This window comes from Bactrocera dorsalis, chromosome 3 (assembly GCF_023373825.1).
Source record: "Bactrocera dorsalis isolate Fly_Bdor chromosome 3, ASM2337382v1, whole genome shotgun sequence".
Classification (NCBI taxonomy): Eukaryota; Metazoa; Arthropoda; class Insecta; order Diptera; family Tephritidae; genus Bactrocera; species Bactrocera dorsalis.
The window spans coordinates 18,054,716-18,073,289 of NC_064305.1; the positions used below are offsets into that span (position 1 = coordinate 18,054,716).

General features: G+C 39.9%; 2 protein-coding genes across 3 annotated transcripts in view; one reads left to right on the forward strand and one right to left on the reverse strand.

The window, feature by feature from the left end:
* LOC105224717 (uncharacterized) overlaps positions 1-18,574 on the forward strand; it is a 62,148-nt gene that overhangs the window by 18,987 nt on the left and 24,587 nt on the right. The window lies entirely within an intron of this gene.
* Positions 14,751-17,793, reverse strand: LOC105224711 (uncharacterized). Its single transcript, XM_029549569.2, has 3 exons — positions 16,706-17,793; positions 15,269-16,205; positions 14,751-15,203 (listed from the first exon to the last, which is right to left on the reverse strand). Exons 1-3 carry the CDS (start codon positions 17,627-17,629, stop codon positions 14,794-14,796), a joined length of 2,271 nt encoding a protein of 756 aa, XP_029405429.2. The 5' UTR covers positions 17,630-17,793; the 3' UTR covers positions 14,751-14,793.

Genomic DNA, 18,574 nt, shown 5'->3' on the forward strand with positions numbered 1-18,574 from the left:
TTGGGCAAGAGAATAGGTGAAAAACTGTCGGGTACATTTTGCCACACGCAACAGTTGCAGTGCCCCGGATCCAGCGATTGCAATTTGTATAGAGGAGCACATCGGTGAAAAGTGGCAGCGTTGATAGATAGCGAACCAAAGAACCCTTGAAACAGATAAAATGCGAAAATGTTCATGCAAAGCATGAACGTCAAGAAAGCGGAAGACAAGTCGGCAATGTCCAAACAGCGGCAGCAACCAGTGGGACTGCAAAAGGATATGTGATCGTGGCGCCCATCGACAGCAGTAACCCGTTGCAACAGATGTTGCATTAGCTTTCAAAAATAGTGGAGAAGAAGGCATTGGAAGCTCTCTTCTCGAGGATAGACTCAGAACTAAACGTGGTGACATATGATGGACGGACTTACGGAAAAGTATATACCAATTGAAAAAGTTCAGAGGCTCGCTGCGTTGTGCACAACGAGAACTCTAAGAATCACTTTAATGACGGCACTTGAATAAGTGCAAAACCGGCTACCAATTACATATAGAACCTTCGGGCATAGCCTGGTGGACAGTGGCGTGTTGGCAAGCACCAACTACATATTCCCACTTTGCAATTGAAAAAAAAAGTTTAAAGTAAACATAGAAAAAGTTGGTTAGCTGCACGCAACATATTAAACATTTATACGGATGACTCGGAAATCTGGGCAAGAGTTGCTGCCCTCATGTGCTGTCCAGTGTTAAGTAACGGACGGCCGTTTATGCTGTCGGATCACTGTAGTACATTTCCAGTATAGCTATAGTATGGTATAGCTATAGTCTTTGCTATTGGGAAAGCCGCGAAACTGGCCTTTAATAAACCAGCAGACAATTCCAGAGTGAACATCCATATTTAATGAAGTCATATTGAGTTTTAGATCACAAAGGCATCGAGGTCAATGGACGAGATTGCCAAAAGTGGTATTCGACTGTCATGCGAAAACGTGATTACCATTGGCTAATGCTCTGGACAAGAGCATTGATAAAGAAAATGAAAAGAAGATGAAACGAGCTATCTGGTCGTAAAGCTGCAAAAGTCAAGTGTGTATTGTTAGATCGGAAATACCATATACAAAGTTTCTGCAGGTACTCGATAGTAGCAGACTGTAGGATAATGATTGAAATACTTACTTGTCACAGTCTGGTATTGTAAGTGAGGTCACAGAGTCTGTTGAAAATCGCATCAAGCGCAGGTAACCTAAAATATGATTACTCCTCAAGGATTTTGTAACGGAACTTCATCTGGTATTGCAAAGAGCCAAAACTTGTCTATGTTTGGCTCATTAATCTACTAGCCTACCCATATTTCCATATTTCACAGTAGAAACTCCAAAAAATGTGACTGTTGGTGAGGAAGATTTTTCAGCTTAAAAATTATTTCTAAAAACTAAAAAAAAAACTATTGTAATTATTAGGTATGAATACGTGTAATGATTAAAGGACTACTCAATATTTTTTTTGTTTACAAGATTACGGCTTCCAAAAACCCAAAATCGTTCTTTTTGAAAAAATTTATACTTTAGAGTGGCCAAAAATTGAAGCTGTTACAGAAAACCTTATACCTTCGCTCATTAACTCGTCGGTATATATTTCCTAATCAAAGCATATATACAGGGATTTGGCGATTTTGAATGACACCATCATTCTAATAGACCTAACTATTATAAGTATAAACCGTAAGACTAGCAAAACAATTAACTATGCTGTAAAATTTTCTCAGTGCTATAAATACCAATATGTAGTTGCCACCTTCATGTAAATATAAATACAAAATTATGCCAAAAATTCAATTTAAATTTAGGCAAGCATAATTTAGCGCAAGGTTAGTCAATTGCACCCCTACAAGCTGTTATTAATATCCGTAGTGGAGAACGAGCAAGGCAGTGAGTGCGTTCCCTGATGTGTCAGACACTAATTCACTCGCCTATAAGCATTTGTCAAAACACAAAAACACCAAAAAAACAACAACTAAAACTAATAATAAAATAGCATCAATTACAAGAATGATAAATTTCGGCGATTTAATTGAAACAATATTTCATTTTTGCCGCCCACAAATCGCGAGTCATTGTCAAATTGCATAGACGCTGCTCATCAAAATATTAAAATTGTACATATTTAATTGCTGTGCGAACCATTTGACCAACATGCCATGACGAATCAACATTTTTGTGCCTTTACTGTGCACCAGACCAAAATAATCGATTCAGGCGCCCAAAACTAAAAACGTGTCAAGAAAACCAGGCGCAAATCTATTTTCGTGACAACAACGAATTTACAACCTTACCGAAATAATTAGCGAATAAAATCCTGTGTGCGCCACAACACACTATACGATATAACTGTATGTGTGTGTGCATTGACATTCTGGCGAATCGAACTAGTCAATTCGACACTACACGGTGGAGCGAATCGAACACAAATTTTTTTGTTAAAATATTTTAATGTTGAAAATTTGGTGTTTTGTGGTTAGAAGATAGTGAAATTCACGTCAAGCGCTGGCAACCTGAAGCATGACTACTACTCATAAACTACTGAACGTATTTTATTTCCATCTGGCATTTCTAAGGACCGAAACTGGTCTATGCGTGGCTGACGAGCCTTCGAGACTAACTTATCCTAACCTTTTATATTTTGTAAGAAACAGTATAAAAAGAGGTATCGAAGTATCAAATTTATAGCGTGGATCTATTAGACAAAGAGTGATCCATTTCGAGGTTTCCTACTTTTTTTTAAAGAAAAACATAGAAACCTCAAATTTTATAAAGAAGGGTTATTATCATTCAAAAGCCCATTCCTTCGGATTTATTTATTGAAAATTATTTCTTTCAAATGTTGGTCGCGACTACGTCTCAGATGGTCCATCCCTTGACTCCAATTTTCGGTGACTCGTTCGAGCACTTCGACTGTTAACTGGCGAAAGTCAGGCTTGAAGTTTCGCTCCAAGGCCTGATTCGAAGTAAGATCGTCTGTATAAACTTTAGACTTTACATATCCCCACATGAAAAGTCTAACGGTCTTGTTCACATGATCTGGGTGCCAATCGACCGTCCCAAAGCGTTAAATTATCTGCTCGCCGGAGTGTTCTCTCAATAAACTCATTGATTGATGCGATGTGTGGAAAGTGGCAACGTTTTTTTGAAACCAAATGTCGCCGAGATCACAAGCTTGAATTTCAGGCATAAATAGTAGGTTATTATGACGCGATAACGGTCGCCATTGACGGTTATGTTCTCAGCATCATCATTTTCGAAGAAATATGTACCGATAATTCCACCGGCCCACAAACTACACCAAACCATTGTTTTTTCTCCATGAAATGATAGCTCTCGAATCTCTTCAGGTTGCTCTTCATCCCAATTATCGCAAATTTTGCTTGTTTACATACCCACTGAGCCAGAAATGGTCCCCATCGTTAAACAAAATTTGTCTCGAAGATCTCGAATCTTCTTGGCACTTTTCAAGAATCCATAGAGCAAAGCAATATTTGTTCGGTAACTGCTACTTGAAATCTTACCCTAAACTAAACTCGGCTACAGCATACCGTTAACGGTATTACTATGTATTTGATTGCCCGTTACCACTGTGCGGCGGCCAATAGCCAACCGAGGGAGACATGTCGCGACATCGAATGCGTAGTGAATGAAATCACAACAATCAACAAATGCGAATATGCTCGTAATATTTGCACTCTACATTTCAAAAACAACAAGAAAAAACTAGCAAAAATGCGAAATAAAATTGATGCCAATAATAAAAATACGCCAAATAAAAATGCCGGTTTAATGAGTGGCCGAAATAGGAGCGCCAACTGCAAGAACAACAATGGAGCCGAGCAAGCATATCAAAAATGAACATATCCACCGACGCCGTGCATACATAGGTGCGTGTGTGTCTTATGTAGCTCATGGGTAAATGCGCTCATACAGCGCGTGGGGAGGGGGGTGGAGCGCACCGACGCCCATCTGTCTGTGATGCGTAATTTTAGTATTGCCACGTAATTGCAACAGAAATGGCTTCAAAAAAATGAAAAACTGAAACAATAAGTAAGGAAGAGTTGTATTCGGGTGCAACCGCGCATTTTATAATCATGCAATTTACATAGAGCAAAGCCGGAAACTCAGGCAAAGAGGAAAATGTAATATGTGGGTTACTACTATGAACAAAATATAATTAGACGTTGGTCAGAATTTTAAAACTCTTAATTTATTATTCAAAATCTATTTCATACCTCTTAAAATACTCCTCTTTGGCCCCAGCACACTTCTGCTAACGTTTTTACTAATCCTGGAAGCATTTGTTAAAATCAATTTCCGGAATAGCCTCCAATGCGCGAGACGATTCATGTTTAATATCTTCAATTGGCTCCTCGGAAAGGTTGTTTGGGTTTACTGAATAGCCAGAAGTCACACTCAGCTAATAAGGCGAATAGGTTGTGGCATGATATTGGTTGAAATTTTGGCGAAAAACTCACAAAGAACTAATCTAGTATGCGACGGTGCATTTTTGTGATATAAAAACCAAAAGTTGTCGCCCATAATTTCGGCCTCTTAGTACGAAAAGATTCGCGCAAACGACGCATAACCCTCAAAAAGTATGCCTTGTTGACAGTTTGGTCGATCGAAAGAAATTTGAAGTGCTCCACACCTTGATAATCGAAAAAAACTATCAACATTGATTTTTGACCTGCGACGTAGTTTTTTTCGGCTTCAGTTCACCTTTGCCACGATATTCGGCCGTTTAATCGTCTGTTTCCGGATCGTGAGCATAGATCCAAGACTCATCTCCTTGACATCCTGGGTATCCTACATATTGACTGTATCTTACATATCTATCCAATTTTGGCATTACGACATTTCAGTACAAAAACAGGATCTCTAAATTTTCTTTAAGTCGTTTTTGGCATTATAACATACCAATAGATTAGTACGATGTCTTACAAGTTGTGCAATCTATAAGGGTTGAAGTCAACCGAATATTCGAAAATCCTAGTAACAGATATGTAAGAACGAGCGTCATATTCATCCGACTTTATCCATTATAGGCATAAGAAGAAACTGTTTTTGAAAAAAATTTCTCTTTGAATTTTATTATAAGATTTTACATATTGACCGATATATACTTAGAACGTATGTATGTAATATAAAGTGTACCCAAACTTTGAAAATCCTTTTGTTTATAAATATAAGTTTCTGGAAACCAATGATCCGATATATTTCATCTTTAAGAGGAAGCTGCAGCAATAGGAGGAAAAGATATTTATCAAAGTTTCATTGTTCTATGTTAGAGATTGACCTATTTCAGTCTCTATTTCAGCAAAAAGTCAGGTACAGGCTTTCAAGTCCACATATTTAGTATAAGGGAGCTTGATAAGTTGTGGTATGAGTTTGATCATTTTGATGCACTAGGGTACTATTTGTATAAAGTTTTCTACTGATAACTGTCGCCTGTAAAATCTTCGATGCCTGGTGATAATGATGGTGAACAAAACTATTATACTCTTTGGCAACATGTTGCGAGTGTATAAAAACGAAAGCAATGCCCAATGAAAGAGTTGAAAAAAGCTCACACTAACTGGCCCATAAGGTGGTGCTGCTCACAAACACTCACACATACAATGCAGAGTATTAAAATAAATTTCACAACTAATGATACGAAAATAAAATACAATGCGACGCATTTAAACGGAATGCAGGCGCTTTTGATGTTTTGCTATTTGTGCGCGGCAGGCGGCAGGCGGCGGGCGGTGAGGTGGCGAAACATGTGCATCACATGTAAATACTTTGTGTGGCCAACGGCGATTTCCGCGTTTGCTGTGTTCGCACTTTGCTAAACGCAAACGCTAGTTCGTGCACAAATATACATACAATATATTCTATATGCACACATACACACCATAGTATACACATACACACCATATATGTATATAGTATATATGTATATGCATTAAATACGACTATTTTGCCTGTGGAAAGCGCTCTGCTTGCCGCTGCTACTTGGCTCGGTGGCCGTATTCCTGGCTAAACAGTTTTACTCCAACAACTTAGCTCCTTGGGGCGCCCGCAAGCTTTATGCGCCTCCCGGCAGCAGCACAACGGCACAACAACAACAACCATTAGCGATGAATCGATTCCTGGAATTATATAAATAAATATTGCACAAAAGAGTTCAGACGTTTAATTAGTCAAAACAAAATAAAAAATAAATATGTGCCAACGCACCAGCATACACATATGTACATATATACATATCGCGCTGCTTATGTTTGCTGCTGGAGCGTTAAGTATGAAACATAATTCTGGTAGTGATTTTTATGCAAATAGAATTCTGCCGCGTGTACGAATTTGTAGCGGCTCAAATTACACACAACAACATTAACACAAAAGCAACAACATTTTACGCGATGTTGCAACATGAATATGTAAACATACATGCATGTATATGTGCATATGTAAAAACGATTTTTATTCGAACATACATTTGTATGTCCCTATAGGTATAGTACGACAAACAGTAGTTTAAAAAATTCGTGGTACATTAGCGACCACTTAAATCAAATCGTTCATTTGTATGGTAGCTACGAGGTATGACAATTAAGTAATGAGACTGATTCCATAAAAACCGTATATTTAAAAATTATTCTACAACTCTGCCATCCCCTTCAAAGTAGTCCCCTTGGGCAGATGTACAGCGATTCCAGCGCTTCGACTGGGATGTCCGCGAGTACCCTCGTCACGGCCGCCTGGATGTCCGTAATCGACCCAAGATGGGTTCCTTTGACCACCGATTTTGTTTTAGGTCATGTCGAGTGAATAGGGCGGCTGTTGCAGCACGCCGATCCCTTTAGAGGCCAAATACTGGGACACGCTAAGGGCGGTGTGGCATGGCGCGTTGTCGTGATGAAGGATCCAGTTAGGAGCGATGTCTGAGCACTCCCTGTTGACTCATTTTCGCAGTCTTTCGAGTACTTGGCAATAGTAGGCTTGATTCACAGTTTTCCCGGGTGGAACAAATTCTTTGTGGACGATTCCACGGCTATCAAAATAGGCAATAATCATCGTTTTTACCGTCGACGTGCTCATGCGACCTTTTTTCTGGAGGGATGCGCGTGGAGACAACCATTGTAAGTTTTGGCGTTTGGTTTCCTAAGCTAAGAGCACTATCACCATACACTCTTACAATTTTAGCGTACGTTTCCGAAGCTGTTTCGTCCAAAATGGCGCAAAATTTTATCGCGACGCGTTGCTCTTGATTTCGTTTTTCCATTTTCGTGACGAGCACTACAAACACACGTCTACTCAACTTGACGCAGCAGGCGAACTAAGCAAGCTAGAGCGATGGTACATATATCAATGGAGAGGGGAGGGATGCCGAAAATTTCAAGGTCACAGGTTTACTACAAGCGCGGCAATAAAATCAGTCTCATTACTTAATGGTCAAACCTGGTATATGCTGTAGTGGTCCGATATCAGCGATTCCAACAAATATTTGGTTAGGTTAGGATAGGGTAGCTGGCTGATCTAGAAAGATCGCACGTGGACTGTTTTACATATGTAGTCCTTTGTTAAGCCATCGAAAAGAATAATTCCTTTGTTCGAACTTATAAATAAGCAAAACGCTTAATAGCCAATAGAAATTTGCACATCCGTTAAATTTCCATTCCCGCCAGTTAGATGGGTTAGATGGGTTACAATTTCCTACGATTTCGTTGTGGGGTATCCATACCGGTCTTGTCATAAAGACACTCGATGCTATTGATAGCAGGGTTATGCATTGCTTGACCAACCCTGAACGCACTTTTAATGAGTTTAAGTCTGTATTGCCGCTCTGCTATCTGAGGGTAATGTCACTTCTCTGAAATAGGCTGCATTCCGGAGCAGTAAATCATCTGTTTCTTTAATGGCTGCAAGCCGACTTGGAAAATATGTACTACAAAGGTCAGGAAGTCTGAAGCAGGAATTGATAAAAAGCTCTACACCAACCTTCCGCTCAAGATATAGGGGGAGATAGGCCTTGCTAAAAATTTCAAATTGATGTATAAAAAATTTAGGATTACTTCGCTAGACTAAAATGTGGATGCATGAGAGCTTCCGGAGCTTCTGACCAGTCTGTGGCTTGGCTTTGTCATGTTGGAGCTTCCGCTCCTATTGGGCTAAGCTGACCGCTTCTGGGCCATTGCTGCTCCAGAAGGTTCAATTGGACCAATCGATCCTTCTGATCGTCAATCCTGACTTCACTACCATTTTTACCGTCTCAGCGTAATTCCGCCAACACCGTTATCGTTTTATGTTACTGTAAGTGACTCATTTTTCGTCATCAGTCTCCATTCGCTTTTGTGGAAAATCGGTGCATGAGACTTATTTTGAGTTTGCTCGTGTGACATTCACACATCGACCTTTTTCTTGTGTCTTGCTTTACTTGAATGCTTCTAAATCGTTTTTTGGCTTATATTACTTTATTGATACATTTCGACCACTGACCTTCAAATCCTAGTATTACGACTGTAAATTTCTTCTTCTATTTTGCTTTCGTTAGCCGGTCTGGGTCTAGACACACAAAATTTCGCCAGTTGCCTCTATCCTTTGTGATGTCACGCAAGTGCAGATAAGTCGCTATGTACTTAGTCTTTGTATTTAATGCTTGGGCGTCTTTCTTTCCGTTGTCCACCCATTGGTCTGTAATCGAAGGAGCTTTTCATTGGAGCATCATCTTCAATACGACAGGGCTGAATCAGCGCATTCATTGCATTTTTAAGAGCATCACTCATATCACCGAAGAGCTGATTTCGTCGTCAGTTCGTGCTTCTATCTTCTTCGATATTCATCGCTCACGCAGATGGCTCCAAAGATCTTGTGAAGAACAGCTCTCTCGAATGTTCCAAGTGCTTTTCTCATCTGGAGTCGTCATCGTACATATTTCTGTGCCGTATAATAGAATATAATAGGGCGGTAATAATGTGAGACTTATAGAGCGTAATTTTTGTACAACAAGAATTCACAATTGGCTATAGATCCCTAAAGGGCACAAGGCTAAGATTATTAGAAGAATTTATACTGGTTCTAAGAAATATCCTAATCCCCACCTTTTTCAAATTGCTGCTAGGAAGAACGAGTGACGTAGTTCCTTACCTCGTTCAACACAAGAACAAGAGGAAGAGGTTGCGTTGACTGCTGTGTTGTTCAATATAATCTGTGTAACTGCCAAAATTTTTTACCAACCACCATTATAAATAAACAGCTGTTTGCAAACATTCGTATTCTACTGTTATTAGTACTGCTGCTGCAGCAGCTTTATCTTAACTTTAGCATAACCAGCATAGAAGGAACGCAGGCGGCTGAACTTTTCGATCGCTTAAACATATGCACATACGGACATACTATACAACTACCGATATGTATATAAATATATACAATTGTACAACACGTTCAAGATGATGGAAAATTTCCCGCGCAAAATGACACGATTTTCTGCCATTAACTCGTAAGCGATCAATAACAACAAACATAAAAGTGTACGGACAGCAAACCGCTTCTGTGCGGACTTCGGTACGTCAAGCTGACGATCAACTTACTGTTCGAGTGGCATGAATGAGCGTGTCATTGCAGTCTTTAGCTCTGCCGATCGAACTGCGTTTACTACTAATGAAGTCGTAAAATTAGGTTTTACGATTTGTTTACAAAATCTTATGGTTTTGTTATGAAGTGTCGGGGCGACCGATTAGTTGATTTTATGCTATACTTACATACATTTGTATGTATGTATATTTGTAGATTTCATGGTTTGGTCCACATATTAACTTATACAATATTAATTTGTTTGTATAGAAAAACTGTATGTGGGGTCTATAACCCCTTACAAAAAATGAGGATTAATTTTTATGGCACACCTTCACATATGCTCGACAAAATCCGTGAGGATTGGTTATATTGACCAATTTAGAATGATTACTAAATATTTCCATCCTCTTGACCTTCTACGATCTGGGTGGTAGAGTGGAAGGATGAAGCTGGCGTACACGAGGGGTGGGAACCCATCGATCGTTAAGCATTTCAAAATGCAGTGGTTATTCTGAGAGAAGTACAGATACCTCTGTTATGAGAATCCATCACCCTCCATTGCATAGAGTTTATTCATTAGTAAATCCATAAAACAGAAACCAATTGACTTACTGTGTGTCCTCAACTCGGATGGTACGTCCTAAGGTGTTCGAATTTGTTTAGGATTACGCTTTCACTCGGGGATCGTGGTATCTGAATCGCGATACATTACAATTGCTTTTTCTACTAAGTGATTAAATTCATCGGATGTCACTTATAGCAACCCTTTGAAAAAAGACGAGGTTGAAATATTGCAAACTTCCTGACAACTACTGTGTCGCCTTTGCCAGATCAAGGTTTAAAAACTTCGAATCTAAAACACTCAGACATTGGTAAGCTAATGGGAAGAGAAACGCTGGAGCTAATTTGTATTGGGTTCAAGGCGCTTCATCGACTTATATGAATTGACTATAAGAGTTCTTTTTTCAGGTCCACAAAGCACTTTATACAAGGTAGATATAAGGTAGATCAAGGAACTAATTTAACGTATCATTATCTCTTATATCTAGCCGACTGACTGATCACTTGAAAACTTATGAACTTTGCAGTACCGTACTTAAGAAAATTGAATTTTGAACGCTTTATGTGAAAAGAAGGCAGGATATAAGTAGAGTAGATATTCCAGCGTCTCTATTATGACTACTTCTTTGCACTTTCTGAATGTAACGTTGTTTTGAAGGCCCATTCGGCTCGCATATGATATCAGTAGGTTGTCATTTGGCAGTCATTTCGAGACCACGCTTGCAAAATCCTACCCAACATCGCATGTGAGGATCTATAAAGCCTATTCTGAAAAAGATTAAAGCCCACCGCCAACACACCGATTGGATCTTATCAGTGGGGCTTTAGGCCTGGAAAATCAACAACTGGATATTCTCCATTCGACCGGGAAAAGAAGATCGACATTTATCACCTCTTTGTCCATGTCAAAGCTACTTTTGACAGCACGAAAAGGAGCTGACTTTATGTCGCTCTGTCGGAATTTGGTGTCCCCACAAAACTAATACGGTTGTGTAAACTGACTATGCCAAAAGCCCCGTCAGAATCGGAAAGGACCTCTCCGAGCTTTTCGATACCAAACGGGGTTTCAGACATGGCGGCTCTGTATTATGCTTCTTCAATTTACTGCTGGAGAAAATAATTCAAGCTGCAGAGCTGAATCGAGAAGGCAGAGGAAGAAAAAGATCTACACTCCTTTAGAAAGATCAGGTGGAGAAGGAACTAGCTGTACTTGGAATCTCGAAATGGCGTCAGACTGCGAAAAGGAAGAACGACCGGCGCGCTGTTGTAAACTCGGCAATAATTGCTTAAGCGGAATCTACGCCAATAAAGAAGAAGTGTGCAAAAATCATGCGTGCTTTTCTTCGAAGGTCTTGCATATCTTACATACTTGTATATTTCAGCTTAGTTTCAAAAATTTAATAGAAATAGTACTACGATACATAAAATTGTAACTGTAACAGATAATTGCCTAGGTTATTACAAAGTTCGACAAATTCTGGGTCATGTCCATAAGTACAGTTACATCTAAAATAGCTTTTTTTTTATTTTTTTTTTTTATGTGATGCGTGATTGCCGAAAGTGTTGCACTGAGTAAACGTTTTCCTGTTCGAATTAAACTCTTGGCGCTGTCTTTGTCGCTGGTCGCATTGCTTTTACGGCAGTTACTTGATATTACCGCTTTTTTATACATTACCATAGCACCGATAGTAAAAACATTTTGCCATTTTGCCAAATATTGCACCAGCCATATTCGAGGACACACGAATCTGCTCCTCATAACGCAAATACGTATTTGGCACGCGACATGAAACACTGTTGGCCGACCGGGGTGGAAGTTAGGAAGTAATCCGCTGCAGTTAGAGATAAATTTTACGCATTGACACTGTTGAGGTTATTTGAAAGTTTCTACATGTAGATGTACTATTTGATAAGCATAGTTATTTGTAGAAATTTCAGATTTCTTGTCTCGACATCAATATACAATATGCGAAAATATTGTGCTGATAAACAATTGGAGACTCTCTTAAAGCTATTCGGATGTGTAAATGTGTAAGCGTAATTCCACTTGTGCTTTCATTGTGAACGAATTTGAATCTTTTCCAGTTCAATTTAATTCATTTCTAAGAAGTGAGTAGAGTATTGCCTATTTTGTGGAAGTTATGGGTTGAAAACAATAATTCCAAGGCAAAGCAGATCAAATAACCTCTGCTCAGCTTTAACCATCGATAGCACGACAACTGTGCCCGATCTGAACAAAATGTTTAGAAAATAATTTATGACAAATGTCATGAGAATATTTGGACAAGAACTTGGGTTTATTCTTTTAGTTTGTATGGCAGCTATATACTATAGTAGTAGTTCTGAACCATTTATTCGGAGATTGTTGCTATGTTTAATGGGTCGAAGGAGGGAGGGAGGGTTGGACGGGGGGTTTTTTGCATGGAGCTCTCCGTCAATATTAGCTTTAGGCTAACGGACCACTAGTAAACTTCATCATCAGACTCGTTTGGGAGCTTGGTCACAGCGGAACCGCTGGCAACTGCAAGTCCGATGGGTTGGGCAGAGGAGGCCCTCTAGCCACGCTTAAATCGAAATGAGACCGAGTTGGATCTCCTTTGCACCTTGCGATCAATGAACATCGCTTAGCAAACGCTGGTTGACGACCCGCTCCTGTGAGACTGCAAAATCATTTTTGGCTAGAGTAGAACGGAGAAGATCTTTTATATTACTTGCCCATAGTAAAGGTCATCTTGTCAAAATAAAAGGAGTTCTTATTTGACATTGTTCAAAAGCGTTAATATGGTAAGGTTAGAATTCTTGACGGACGCAAGTTATCAAAATTGCATGGAGGAAAGTGAGGTAAAAACATCCAGGCGCTTTCGACTCCATTGTCCATCATTTGCGAGACTGAAAATGAAAAATCTCTGCTGTCTTACCCACGGCGAACCAAGTTTTGGAATTTTTTAGGTTACAAACGATCCGGCCTAACTTAGCAATGTCGTGGATTATAATCTTTTCCAAATTTCATGAAGATAACAAATAAAAGAGTGTTCCATAAAAGAAGTCGAAATCCAACTTTAAGAACGAAGCCTAAAATTAAAGATAACCCGTGGGAATTCAGCAGATAGTGCTTAAAAATTACATTCTCACCTGTTTCTTGTTTAAATGTCCAAAGTACTTTTCAATATAATCAGATTTCGTCTCTGGAGCATACATCCTCAAAAAAGTAGCGCCATCACACACGATGGAGTACTGTTGCCTTGGCGACGCTCCAGGTGATGTTGGCTTCGACTGACCTTCTATTTCATTAAAATTTATTCTAAAACTTATCTACCCAAACGAGTTTAGACCTTAGAAAGCCTTTAGCCGGATCGTAGAACCGGCTGTTGTGGCAATTCCTACTACCCATCACATGATTCCTGCAAACCACCAGCATGGCTACCGAAGAGTGCACAGCACCACCACAGCGCTTAGCGTCATAAACGGCCAGATAGTTCATGGCCTCAGCCAAAAACCAGCTTGCAAAAGGACCATCCTCGTAGCGTTGGTCTTGTCAAAAGCCTTTAACACAGTCAATCACATAACGTTACTTGAGAACATCGAAAAATCTACGCTACCTCCAGGGCTGAAGAGGTGGACCATGAACTTACTGAGCGGTCGACAATCATCCCCCAGGGAATTGTCCTCTCCCCGTTGCTGTTTAACTTCTACATCTCGAAGCTCCCTCAACTAGGAGAAGTTATTTTCTATCACTTTGTACGCTGATGATTGCACGATAATTACTTAAGGAGATGGAATCGTTGGCAAGTGCTTAAACGTAAAAGGTTATCTCTCCGACCTTTCTCGCTTCCTCGCTGTGCGGAACCTAACACTCTCCCCCACTAAATCCACAGCAGTGAAAACTGGACGAAGGAGTATAGACTCCTTAAGATCTTAATATTGCAGTTGATGGCATTCAAATTCCCTTAAGATTTTAGGTGTGACATTTGACAGTTTGTTGCCCTTCACGCCTTATACGAGCGCGATTATTGTCAAAGTACAAAGCTGCAACGAAATTATCAAGTCGCCAGTCGGCAGCACGAGAGGAAAAGGCAAAGATACCTTATTCTACAAGGCAATCGGCCGGCCGTTCCTTAACTAGGTCGTAACAATATGGCCGCCTGGACGCAGACGAGGAAGCTACCGACATGTAAGATACCTGTTGATATCTCCCATCGAACACCTGCACAGCGAGGTCCGTATGCTACATAGCAGTTAAGGAGTATAATGAACTCCTCTCCAAACAGTTTCTGCTGGGGTGCTTTCGAAGAAGTCCGCAAACTCAAATGACCGACTTGACTTGACTTTAACAACTGTTTCCAGGATTGGGGAAAAACGTTGGCACAAGTGTATTGGAGCCAAGGGGTATTTATAGATTGCGAAGAATAAATAAGAATTTTAAAATTATAAACATAGTCTTGTCGAGGAAAATATAAAAGTATAGTCTGTATACCTTCGTCCAGTAAGTAAATAGGATCGCTGTGGATTTAGCATATAACAAAAATATCAATTTAGCATCTTCAGTTTTTTTTTTAATTTTTATTGTAAGTTATGACGTATAACTCCAACTTATTTTAACTCTTTGTATATTATCATTTTATAATTGAAACTGTATTTAATATTTAAAAAAATATTAGTAAAAGACACGCAAGTCGACATATCTTCGTTTGATCGGCGTAAATCGAATATCCCTTACAGCATTCACTTCGTAAGTTTGCTCACCAATTTGTCGATTATTATTGGATTTCATCTTTCCTTGCTGTCTGGCGCTATTTTTCCTTGACTTTCTAAAACGTTTCTTCAGTGGCCACCAAGTGCCCGCAGATCTAGTTTTAACTTTGAAAGACTTTTTTGTACGCTTGAAGCCCTTTCCTTTGGGCGCTTTCTTGGATTGCTTCGTAGTAGTATTCTTATTCAAGCAAGTTGCAGTTATCCAGTAATAAATAAGTTCACATATAAATAATATTATGCCAACCACAATACCTATAATTAATATGCAGAAAGGTCCTTTCAGATGATCCGTGGTAAGAACGATCGTGGACTCTGGAATGTAAGATATTTTTAGTATATTGCTAAATAAAGAAGACTTAACATTTTCACAATTTTACTTTTAAAATCCGGTCGCATGCGCGATATTCTATTCAGGTACGTGTTGTTGTAGTGAAAATCTTGCTCAATCTTCTGGAATATACCGTGATCGCGCATAGCGCCAATCAGCCAATTAAAATCCGGTATCAACGGAAAGCCGGCCTTTGTTATGATTTGTAGTGGTGTTGAGAAAACATTTTGTGGGAATGCGAAAATCTGATCGGCCAGTCTGTCTTGCAACACATACATGCGGCTTGCCAATAGCACACGCTTGCCGTTTTTTACCGCACGAAGATTGGCTGAATTCGGTATGAATAAACTGGAATCGTTGTATTTTTCGAAGATCCACATATCCTCATCATTTTCAAACCAATCCTGGTTCTCATCCGGCCCACCAAACGGTATATCAGCTTCGATTACTTCTTTGAGTGTGTCTATTTGGTGTAGGAAGCCAGGATCGGTGAATACAGAAATCAGCTGGGATGTGTAGACCGCAACAACGTTCACACCATAAAAGCTTAAGGCGAGAAAGAAAATACGTGAAGCATAACACTCAGGACGCTCTTCAACCGACACACAGAGGGAGACCGCCATGGCATTTATACCAGCTAACGACAAGTCTTTGTGATCTGACGGTTCCGGTAAAACATTAACGAAAAAATACCAAAATAGCCAAGTAAGTAAGAGCAATGCCAAGAAACACATCCATGTTTCGTCTTGGAAAATTTGATAGAGTGCTATCCATGCTGGTCTTCGGTCAGCCAGCTTTACATACCAAGTGTAACTATCTGAGAGGTAACAGGTGGAAGCCCAAAAGTCTTCATTAACTTCGTTGTCTGGATAGAAGCCACCCAGTATGAAATCGCAGTTGCGGTCGATCAACTTGCCAAGTAGGCCAGTCCATGTGCCATTTTCCTCGCGTACTCCTCGGTTATCTCGCTTGCATGATTGCTTGATCTATAAGTGAAAATAAAAGAACAATATTTTCTCTTCTGACTGTTTAAACTAGCTAACTTCATCGAAATATTTCATGAAATTGATCAGGATTGCGGGAGGAGCTGAGCTCCGGACGTTCATCTATCTGTTTGCGGGTATTTTATTAATTTGTTACCTCGTGGACCTCAGTTTTTGAGATATCGATCTGAAATTTTGCAAACGTTCTTTTCTCTCCAAGAAGTTGTTTATTTCTCGTAACTGCTAACCGATATTGGACCACTATAGGACAAGCTGTCGGACAAACTGATCGACTAAAATCAAGTCCTTGTATTAAAAGCCTTTTAGTTGGCGAGATAGGTTCACGAAATTCGAGTTGGATTAGGAAAATTGTTCAGATCGGACAACTACAGGACATGATAGCTCTCCAAAAAATTATCCATCAAACTCAAATCCTTTCCTGAGAAGCTTTTCTATCGATACCTTTGCACTCTCGATTAGCTATAAGAAACGATAAAACTTACTTTGAATTTAAGACGGTTCCGCATAAAGGTTATAATACGTAACTCAATGCCCGCGTGACAGTTCTTTTCCACGAACGGCGCTGCAATGGCCGCACACATTAGAAACGTACAGTTCTTTATCTCGATTTCTCGCTCGAACTTGCGTAACTTTCTTTTTACCTCGGCCGTGCTCGGTTGTGGCTGACCATTCGTGCATTCGCCTATTTTGGACACACGAATCGTGCGACAGTTCTCATGGTTGTAATAGTCCATTACCGAAAACGAGTAGTTGAGATCAGCTGTAGCATATAACAGTGCGATTTGATGCACATAATACTGTTTTTGTAAAAGTGTGAATAGTTCCATTGCCACCGCATGCTCGCTGTCTCGTCGTGTTGAATTATTGTACAGTAAAAGGAAACGTGCGCCCGGATTCCATGAGTTCATTCTACTAATGTAATCCCTCATAAGCTGCCGCAGTAGGTCCGCGCTGTCCACAATAATGATGTAGTAATCAGTGGAGATGACGGCGCTGTCGCTGATTTTCAATTTCACGTATTTATTGTTGTCGTATACCGCACGCAGCTGGTAGAATCGCCGACCCCGTTCATTACTTTGGCTAATAACTTCATTCAATAGTTTCGTGATGCCGTCCTGTATCTCCAAGCCTGGCGAAGATATGTTGTAGCTGTTCGTTATGAGCACATTATAGGCACGCGTTAGACGCGCTCGACTAATAAAAGCAATCTTCATGTACGCTTCTAGGCACTGTACACCTGAAAGCCATGGCTTCTCATCCAGTTCGGCTTGTGGACGTAGAAATATCACACTATTGGCTGTCTCCTGGTGCTCGTTCATGAGCGCTTCACAAGGCCAACCGCTGAGGACTTGTAATATCACAAATGCGACGCTTTCAAGCATTCTTACGGTTAGCGCTGTTCTCATCGCGAATTGCAACTGTCGTAAAATGACACAGAATTTGATTTTATTATGGCAAAAGGATTTCGTCCTCTGCTACCATTGCATTGTGGCATGCAACTGTTGCATGTATGCGAAATTTGCATGTGACTTTGTTGACTTTAGGCGCTTGTTGACCTAAAATGAAAAAATTCACAAGACTCATATACAAAGCTGATGGTTTTCAAATATACGATACTGATATACCTTTATATAAAAAGTATGTATTCACATTTACTAACCACTTGGTCGGTTAGCTTGGTGAGAGTGTTCTCTAAAGTAATAAAAGAAAGTCTAGACTCACTTTCTGTGGCATTGGGTTACTTCATACCAAGACTGATTTGGGTGTCTGACCAAAGCGTTATTGCAAAAAACTGCAAGACTGAAGATCTTACCAAGTTAGGCTCTTAAGTCTGCTTAGCTGTGGAGTGGTAACGAGTTGGATCATCACTTTATACTGGGTTTCAGGCCACAAAGAAATTTCAGGGTAACGAAATAACCGAAGAAATTGTTAAAGGTCCAACCGTCTCGCTATCGCTGAAGTACAAGTATAGGGAGTACTGAAGTTACTAAAAACAATACACAATGAAATTTCCGAAAAGACTGAAAGACGTATCAGGGTGACATAGTATGCCTTAGAGACCTGCAGAATCCCGGAGATATTCTGTTAGAGTCCCGAAAAAAAACACCGAATTAGCCATACGATTTCGGGCAGTTATTGGCCTAATGACAGGTCACAACTTAACGGCATTTTTTACGAGTCGGATGGACGAAAGTAACGACGATACATGCAGAAAGTTCAGAGATGTATCTAGGTATCAGAGTGATGGCGGGCCTTTGTTCAGCATTGTCTAGAACTCGTCTAAAATAGCTAGGAGCTTGACAGTTCAAAGAACTATATTAAGTACAAGATTAGATATTAAGTCACTCTTT

Excerpts from the sequence above, each read along its gene's own strand:
- LOC105224711 (XM_029549569.2), bottom strand. The coding sequence starts at position 17,629 with ATGAGAACAGCGCTAACCGTAAGAATGCTTGAAAGCGTCGCATTTGTG. Across the intron at positions 16,206-16,705 it reads GGAACCGTCTTAAATTCAAA|ATCAAGCAATCATGCAAGCG; the intron begins GTAAGTTTTATC and ends TTTCACTTATAG. Across the intron at positions 15,204-15,268 it reads CATGCGACCGGATTTTAAAA|AGTCCACGATCGTTCTTACC; the intron begins GTAAAATTGTGA and ends CTTACATTCCAG.